The sequence below is a fragment of the Lathyrus oleraceus genome, chromosome 2 (assembly GCF_024323335.1).
Source record: "Lathyrus oleraceus cultivar Zhongwan6 chromosome 2, CAAS_Psat_ZW6_1.0, whole genome shotgun sequence".
Lineage (NCBI taxonomy): Eukaryota > Viridiplantae > Streptophyta > Magnoliopsida > Fabales > Fabaceae > Lathyrus > Lathyrus oleraceus.
In genome coordinates, this window is record NC_066580.1 from 182,252,935 (window position 1) to 182,262,904 (window position 9,970).

The 9,970-nt window shown below is 35.1% G+C and overlaps 1 protein-coding gene and 1 pseudogene across 1 annotated transcript; both read right to left on the minus strand.

Annotated features, from left to right (window-relative positions):
• Positions 1 to 1,665: 1,665 nt before the first annotated feature.
• On the minus strand, positions 1,666 to 3,818 carry LOC127118778 (ubinuclein-1). The gene is made up of 6 exons (XM_051049035.1): positions 3,786 to 3,818; positions 3,601 to 3,682; positions 3,126 to 3,512; positions 2,303 to 2,402; positions 2,086 to 2,192; positions 1,666 to 1,970 (listed from the first exon to the last, which is right to left on the minus strand). The coding sequence occupies exons 3-6, from the start codon at positions 3,372 to 3,374 to the stop codon at positions 1,857 to 1,859; spliced, it is 570 nt and encodes a 189-aa protein (XP_050904992.1). The 5' UTR covers positions 3,375 to 3,512; positions 3,601 to 3,682; positions 3,786 to 3,818; the 3' UTR covers positions 1,666 to 1,856.
• On the minus strand, positions 3,581 to 5,765 carry LOC127122527 (plasma membrane ATPase 4-like; annotated as a pseudogene).
• Between the last annotated feature and the right edge of the window lie 4,205 nt (positions 5,766 to 9,970).

Consider the following 9,970-nt stretch of genomic DNA (forward strand, 5'->3'; position numbering starts at 1 on the left):
TTAAATTCTTAAAAATAAATAATTATACATGATTTTTCAAAATACCTGTGTTATTTTACAATATATATATATATATATATATATATATATATATATATAATATATATATATATATATATATATATATATATATATATATATATATATATATATATATATATGACATCCCTTGTAATGTAAGCGAAATTTGGTTTGCACTTTTGTAAAAGTTTTTTTTTATTCCTCCCTTATAATATGAAGATTCCCTCTCTATGGACCTTGATTACACTATTTTAACCTAGATTCCATATTTGTTCCAGCGTGGCGTGCCAACAAACATTGATGTGGATTTTTTGTCCCCCCTTAAGCCCGCATTGCCCTTTATGTCCTATTTCAACCCTAATTCCCTCTTATTCGTCATTACCAGTTTGTTGAACATTCTTCTTCTTCAACCCTAATTCCCTTTCGAATATTTAGCGTATTATGTTCCTACTTTTATCAACATTCATCTTTTTCGTGTAAGGAAACTTGTGTGGAAGCAAAACTCCATCCATTGGTAACTAAAGTGGACCGAGTTTGCCTAGATGTGGATGTAATGAACTAATGAAGATGCGGGTATCAAACACCATAGATAACCCTAATAGAAAATTATGGAAATGTCACCATTCAGGGGTAAGTTTCTCACTACAACAAACAAGACCTTAGACAGCGCTTTTTTTAGCCTTAGACAGCGCTTTAAAAGCGCTGTCTAAACCTCCGCTGCTAAAGGTTTAGACAGCGCTTTTTTAAATCTTAAAAGCGCTGTCTAAGCCCCCCCCTTAGACAGCGCTTTGGCCAAAAGCGCTTTATAAGACCCTCTTATTTTAAATTTGTTAGGTATACCTTAGACAGCGCTTTTGAAAAGCGCTGTCTAAGCCCCACCCCCTTAGACAGCGCTTTGGCCAAAAGCGCTTTCTAAGACCCTCCTATTTTAATTTTTTTAGGTATACCTTAGACAGCGCTTTTCAAAAAGCGCTGTCTAAGCCCCCCCTTAGACAGCGCTTTTGCCTAAAGCGCTTTCTAATCCCCCCCTTAGACAGCGCTTTTTACAAAAGCGCTGTCTAAGGTATACGAAAATAGAAGTCTGAAATTTAATTTTAATTAGACCTATTATATTTTAAGGTCTAATTAAAATTAAGTACCTATTATATTTTAATTTTATGAGAAGATTTGTAGTTTTAAGAATTAAGAAAACCTAAATATATCAAACATACAATCAATAGAAACAATGAATAACTGCTAGAGAAACTACTTAAGATAACAGTAACATCCAAAATATCCAAGGTAAATTAGAGGTAGGATTTTATTCCTTAAAAAAGACCATTTTTAGTGACATGAAAATTTGCAAAAAATATTACAACTTACTGTCAGATAATAATGCCATAGTCATAGCCTCATAGCCACATCATATTGAAGTATTCAAAACAGAAGGAAAATTTAAGCATTCTTTCCAAAAAGTCACTCAATCCACAACCTAAACTAAGCATGCATTTGTGTATGGCAAGAATGTATTACTGAAACTGAAAGCATATCTCTATTATTTTCAAGTCACATTCTCGCAATAAAGTCACTCAGTCCATAATCAAAATTAAGAATGCATGTGGTTAGGTCAAGAATGTTCTAATCAAAGTCTATTTCCATTATTCTAAAATCACATTCCAACAATTAAACTAAAAAAGTTGTATATAATGCAGCAACTCTGGACAGGGGATTTCAGAAAAAAACAGGCATGCTCAAATCTTAACACCAATAATTTCTGGACTGTAATAGTATATATCAGCTGGAAGAGGGGCAGGGGGAGACAGAAGTTGGAATTGGGCACAACTGAGACTGAAGGGTTATCTGTTTATATTTAGCATATGCAATACCTTTAATGTTCTGAGTTGCATTAAGTGCCCAAGAATACTCATAAGGCGGTTAATCAACTCTTTTGATACTTTCCCATGGCTGGCCTGTTGCAACAAAAAACATCCAATTATCTTATAAAGTTCAAATCCCTTGAGAAAAATTATGTGTGTGAATATATCCTTGGAAACATGAAATTTAGAATGCATCATTTGCCAGTACCGCTAGTCTAGCCACTTTAGCAAGCTTTAGCTTTATTTCCCTAGGCAACCTCCTTTTGACTGCCTGGGATGTATTATCGGCCTCCTGGTCCGCTGCAGGGGGCCTTGCTGTAATATTATTCAAAATGCACAAAAAGATGAAAAGAAAGGCAAAAATTATAGTGTTAGCAACAGACTTCCTACATTTATCTGTGTGAAATATCAAATTTGAAACTTACACTCTGCAACCATTTTCTCTAACTCGCACAGAGTCTTCTCAAGCATTGAAGATTTTGGCCTAGCACTAGACCCATCTTTCCTGTGCATGTATTCAGATTTCTGCATAATATTAAAATAAACCCATTACTCAGACAGGAACTAATACTACAAATATAGTTTAATGCACAACTTTCATCATCATTGCTCAAATTAGATGGAACAGGTAAATATATAGTTTAGCAAGAGCACGACACGAGGATAGTTTACTTAGCCCTTTCCATTACTTTTAAATACAACACACCTGCTACGATTTTATATTTTACGATCTTCTCTCCCGATCTTAGGTAAGATCTCAATCTTGACAACCTTGCCCGCTATAGTGTCTCTATAGTGTCACTCAGTTCAGTATCCTTAATATTAAGTGGCTATCATTTTAAATGAAACACCATGTGATTGTTGTCATTCATGCAAATGCAAAAAGGAAATGAAGTCAGCAATGCATATTCTTTTTCTTTATTAATTGGCTGATTGTTGGGGAATCAGGTTCATTTCATCTAGCACACGGCATGAAAACCCTTCAGTGTCAGAGTAGAACTATATCTCAATGGCAACACAAAGTGGTTCGGCAAAAGACAAAATAGTATTTGGAAGACAGTTCCTGGAAGCATGATGGGGCCCTTATGGTCTGAGACTAAGAGTAGGAGAACCCTTTTGTTTAATACCAAAAGGAATTGATAAAAGAACCACAATGCAGAGGACCTCTTTTATTGGTATTTATTTTTAAGTATTTATCAAATCAAATTTGAAAAAAGAACACAAAAAGCAAAAGAAATAAAAACTTACTGCTGCTTTAGTAGCAGACTTTCCCACAGACAGGTTAAGATCCGGAAGTTGACGCATACCATTTTTTTCTTTCAACCGACCGCTATTTTCTAAATTATCAATACTCTTCGAGGGTCTTCCAGGTTGGGATTTGGATTGTACATAAGCACCTTTTTCATGGTACTTTTGATGAGATACGTCAAATGATTCACTTGTGTTCTTAGATTGAAAAGTTCCTATCTTCTTATCAGCATCTTTGGCTTCTGACATGGCAGCAGGGACATCATCACTCGATGTTTTCAAAGAGACAGCAGAGACTAACACCGGTAGCAAATATCTCTTTCAGTTTCCAACTGTCTGGTAGTGGAGATGGTTTCACTCTATCCTTGGATATTGTCATAATGGTACCTATTGGCATAAGGGTGAAGGAACTTAAATTAATATTTTTCACAGATGATTGAAGTAAACTATGAAGATCAATAAGAAACTATCTCACCATCATTCAGTATGGCGATAATCAACACCATGAAGGGTGCAAAATCAAACTTCCAGATCAACGCAATGAACATGAAACCAAACTGGTAAAATGAAGAATAGATCACATGAATTGTATGAACCATGAATATAAGTATAGAAAAGAAGTTGACATTTTCTTAGGAATTAAACTATTTTTGCACTTACCACAATACGAATGGTGATTGACACAACATAGATCTGCAACAATCAATATTCTGTGTTTAGAATGCTAAAGATTTTTAAATGAAATTAAGCAATTAAATCAAGCAAGGAAGAAAACTAACAGTATAATTCTTCATCCTTTGGAAAATTGCCCTGCTGGTGAGCACTGCACTAATAATAACACTTAGACCGGGTTCAGTAAGGACAATATCAGAAGCACCTCTAGCAGCATCTGTAGCGTCAGCAACAACAATTCCAATATCTGCTCTCTTTAGCGCAGGAGCATCGTTGACACCATCACCTGTCATTCCACATATATGTTTCCTCTCTTGCAGCCTCTTTACGATTTCATATTTGTGTTCTACCATGTCACAAGAGGAGATAAAAACAATTAACATGTTTTCAAAATGTAATTGTATAGTTAACAGATGCAGAAGTTCCATGATGTTTGAAATAATTAAAAACAATGTAATTGATGATGTTATCATTATCATCATCATAATGAAGGACCTACCAGGAAATACTCCAGCAAATCCATCAGCCTTCTCAATCAACTCGTCAACTGGAAGAGCTGCAACAGCAGCATCCTTGCTTTGACCGAGTAATGACGAAGATGGATACATGTTTGTTCCCATCCCAAGCCTTCGGCCAGTTTCCTTGGCAATGGCAAGCTGATCACCTAGAGAATGTGAAATCCAAACAATGGTTAAGCTACATGATTTCATTTATGATATGAAATGTGAACTACAAGAAAGTAAGAACGTCAAATCTTACCGGTAATCATCTTAACATTCACACCAAGGTTCAGAGCTCTTGTGATGGTTTCAGCACTATCATGCCTAGGAGGATCAAATAGTGGTAACAGACCAACAAATTGCCATGGTGCACTAGGGCTATCTTTATTTTTCTCAGGTACTTCCTGTTATAAACAGATAATTCAATGGTAGAAATAAAATTAGGATATTCAAATAAGTCGAATAAACGATAAATGCTAACAGTAATATCAAATTTCTAGACCTGTCTAGCAACACCCAAAGAACGGAGTCCACGCTCGGCGAACTTGTCAATTACGGAATGAGCTTTCTTCCTGACATCCTCTTTGCAGTTGCAGAGGTTCAATATCTAATCCAGGAAAAAATATCGATCAGTATCTTCATGATCATAATCATATGGTGGCACCACTTCCATCAAAACAAATCTTTGCATTTAAGCATATTTATTTACCTCCTTTGGATCAGCAAGCAGACCAACAATTGCAGCATCTATTGCATCCTGATTCTCAGTCCTAGAAGCCCTTGCTGCAAGAAGGATAACATAATCCTTCTCTACATTCTTAGCAAAAACCTCAATCAAATTTTTATCAACAGACAACTTATTTAAGGTCAGAGTCCCGGTTTTGTCACTGCAGAGAACATCCATTCCTGCCATTTCCTCAATAGCTGTCATTCTCTTTGTAATTGCACCTTGCTGAGAAAGCCTGTGAGAACCAATAGCCATAGTAACAGACAAAACAGTTGGCATAGCAATTGGAATTCCACCGATCAAAAGAACCAAAAGATTGTCAATTCCATCTCTATACTTGCGGTGTTGAATCGGATACATGACAACGAGCTCAATCAGTATTCCAACAGCAATTGAGCAAATGCAGAAATTACCAATTGCTGTGAGGACTTTCTGAAAGTGACCAACTTGATTGGTGTTGTCAACAAGGTGAGCAGCTTTACCGAAAAATGTGTGCACTCCGGTAGCAATAACAACTGCTTCAATCTCACCTTTCTTAACAGTTGATCCAGAAAAGACTTCATCTGAGGGATTCTTTGTTGCCGGAAGAGATTCTCCAGTTAAAGCAGACTGATCAACACTCAAAGCATCACCCTCAAGAAGACGAGCATCCGCAGGAATGATATCTCATAATTTAATGCTGATTATGTCACCTGGGACTAAAATTGCAGCATCTTCTTCAGACCAGCGACCATCTCTGAGAACCTATAATTTTTGTAGCAAGAAAAGTAAATTGAAATCAATTAATAAATTAATAAAAAAACACCATGTAAATATCCAATTTGGTTCTTGAAATTGTAGCTTTCTATCAATCTCATCCCCATTCACCCATATTATCAATATTTCAAAATGATCCCTAAAACTGCAAAATGTTAATCAAGTCCCTCCCTCTCTCTGTGGGGGATCTGCTATGAAATAAATCCTTAAAATCATTCAATCACTTTCAAATTCATCCCAGATATTATCAACTTAATTTAATTCCAGTCACTGCAAATACCAACCAAGGGACGGATTCAATTAAAACTTTGCGATTTCAGTAGAAACGAAGAAATGAAGAAATATTGAAGAACATACCGCAAGAAATGAAGAACAGTAGAAACGAAAAACGAAGTCAACACCCAAATGTCGAGACACGTACGATTCTTCAAACACGTTCAATGATTGAAACCGAAAAATGAAAGTGTATTCGTGTTCGCTGTTATGGTTTTCGCTGATAGGGTTTCAACGTTCGCAGGAGGGAAAACAAAAGAACAGAGAACGAAAACTGAAATGGAGTCTGAAATTTTATTTTAATTAGACCTTAGACAGCGCTTTTGTGGAAAGCGCTTCCTAAGGTATGCCTTAGACAGCGCTTTCCAAAAGCGCTTTCTAAACCCCCCCTTAGACAGCGCTTTTGGTTTTAATTTTTTTTTTAATTTAAAGACTTTAGACAGCGCTTTATCAAAAGCGCTGACTAAGGTCTATATTTAAAAGCGCTTTCTAAAAGCGCTTTCTAAGGGGGGGTCTTAGACAGCGCTTTTAGAAAGCGCTGTCTAAGACCCCCCCTTAGACAGCGCTTTCATTATTTTTTTGGAACATTTTCCGTGTTTTATTTTAATTTTAACCTTAGACAGCGCTTTCTTTTAAAAGCGCTGTCTAAGATGCGCTGTTAAAAGTCATTTTTGGCGTAGTGTCTGTTCATGTTGTTCTTTGCATCCCGCTTAACATTTTCTCTTGCAATTATTTTGAACCTAATTATAGAGTGGGGTAAGCTGTGAATTTTTCATGTGGGACGATAATGTTGGTTAGGTTTAAACAACTTAAAAGATTCCCACAAATTACTGCAACTATGAAATGACAATGGCTGAATTTAGCAAGCAGATTGGTGCAAAATTGAGTTCAAAGAAGCTTGAAAAGACCAAGAAAAAGCTTGTAATGGTGAATAATAAAAGCTATTGGTTGATGATTTCACTTGTGTTGTCTTGGATTTTGTTCTCTATTGTTGTTAAGTTAATGTAATTTATTGTGTATCAACAATGTTACTGTGATGTATCAATGTATAAATTGGTATTCTATATAATGGAAAAGTTGTTATATACAATTATGATCTGTTTTAAAGTGTATCAGCAAAGTCGTTTTTATTGTGTATCAACAAAGTTCTATATAATTGGTTTTCTATATAACGAAAAATGCATAATTGAGTAATACTTATGGAACATAAAGTGTATAAGTCAAAACAAAATGGCACTTAAAGTGCATCAGATAGTAAATAGTACTTAAAGTGCATAAGTCATTACAAAGTGGAACTTAAAATGCATCAGATTTAAGACAAACATAAAATGGCACTTAAAGTGCATCATAACATACATAACTATCATATGTCCTTACAGACATAACAAAATGACACATAACTTAAAGTGCATAAATACAAACATAACTTAAACATTAACTCTAAAGTACATAATACAAATTTCAAGGTTTCATCTGTCATTTCTTTTTCTTCCAAGATTTCAAGGACCAAGTACACACCCCTAGTTTTGAATCAGGTCCATAAGTACTTTTTCCATGTGTATTTGTTCCTTCATCATGTTCATTCAAAGTGATTGGCTGGTCAGAAGTTGAACCCTGGTTTGTAATTGGTTTTTCAAAGCATTTCAACTTCGATCTTTCACTCGCCCTTTTTTCTCATCTTCATAACAGGTTTTATTTTCCCTTAGCTTGACTTGCCTCAATCCGACTTGTGTCAACCACAAATGATTCAGCTTAACTTGCATCAATATGGGCTGCATTGTTCTTAGATACAACATTTTCACAGCTTGACTTGCATCAACATGGTCTTGAACATTAACATTTGCATGAACATCAATATTAACCTGCACATAAACATTTACCTACACATCAACATTTATATGCACACTTGACTACACATCAACATTTGTCTGCACATTAACATTCTTTTGTTTTGGCTCAACTCCAGCCTAGGGTGCCTTTGGTTTCCTATAATCAGGAAAATCATCAAAAAAATTATACAATCAAATCAACTCAATGCTGAGAAATAACAAAGTTGCACACAAACAAAATTCTATTACATTTCTTTTCAAAACATTTAGGTCTTGTGTAAAACTCTTGCATGACAAAGCATTATGCACAAGTTTGTCACACTTGGTGCACTTATAAGCTACATCAGGTCTTCTTCTCCTAGCACCGTCCTCACCATATTCCCTTATCCTAACATTCATTGGTCTTCGTGGTCCGTTGTTATACACATGAGGTTGTTGTTCATCAGTTTGGACTTTTGGCCACATGTCTTGCCCATTTATAGGGCTCACAGAAAATCCAAAGCAGAGTGCATACTTCTCTTGTGTAAATCATTCATCAAAAAAATCATCAGGGTTTTGCTTTCTATAACTCAATGCAGCAACAACATGCCTACAAGGAATTCCAACCAATTCCCAGAAATTACAGCTACAAGACCTTTTAGCAATGTCAACAATGAATTATTGTGTGTTGAAAGAATGTGTAACTTGGAACTGTTCAATAATAGACCAAGTTGGCAGCCATTTACCACTATTGAACACCTCATTATCTAACATTTTCCTAGGTATTGGCATAACTCTATGTTGTCATTTCTCACGAATTTCCTCTCTAAAATCAGCAAGAGAGTCAAATTTCATACCCCACTTAAACTTGTAGTCCTTATTGAGCTGCTCTTTCCTAAACATTTAAAACTTGGGGCCTTCATCATCACCAAAATCATTTGGATCTGAATTGTCCAGTTCATCACTACAATATTCATTATCTTCAATTTTCTTTTTGTGCCTACCTAGTAATCCTACAACTATTTCCCCATGATTGATAGGTATAGTTACATCAACTCTATCAAATCCATCTACAAGGATTGTAACTCTATCATTCTCATTATCATCCAACCCTTCAATCACCTCATCATATATTCCTTCCATGTCTGTCACCCCATTAACATACTTAGGAACCCTTGCAGCTTTATGTCTTTAACATCATGTTCCACAAAAATATCTCCATCAACTTGAGTTGCACATGCATATGCAGCAAAGTTGTATGCATCATCATCCTTATTTATTTGTAAGAAATCCTCATCTATTTCCAGAATCTTTGTCCACAACCTATAAGTTCCTTTTTTATAACCCCACCTATTAATCAAACTTATAAATTTTAGCCATTGTTCTTTCTCAATGTGTTGACTAGAAACTATTGTATCCACACCCCTCTGTATATGATATCATTCTTGTTGACTAGTATACACTCACCCCAATGGTGAAAAATAACATTAAAGTGTTGTATGTCCTATGAAGTGGATTCGAAACTCAGGCATTTGAAAGAGACTACAAAAAAAGAAACTCATACATTGGAAGATAGGGTCGAAAAAACTAACCTCAGACACTGCTTCAATGGCGTCTTCGACCGTGCTTCGTCTTCAACCGTAAAAAACAACCCCGTTTGCGTCTTCAACTGTCTTGAAACTAGCTCGTGCAACTCGTCTTCTTCGTAGAACGAAAGTTAGCTAATTTGGGAATTTTAGACTAACCCTAGCATTTATAGGGGGTAATTAAATAGTAACAATAAAAAAGTTACTAAATTGAAAAATAAAATCCACGTCAGATTATGGAGCAATGCCACGCTGGAACAAATATGGAATCTGGGTTGAAATAGTGTACTCAGGATCCATAAAGAGAGAATCTTAATATTATAAGGAGGAATAAAAACAATTCTTTTGTAGAGGTGCAAACCAAATCTCGCTTACATTGTAGGGGGTGTTATATATATATATATATATATATATATATATATATATATATATATATATATATATATATATATATATATATTATATATATATATATATATATATATATATATATATATATATATATATATATATATATATATAT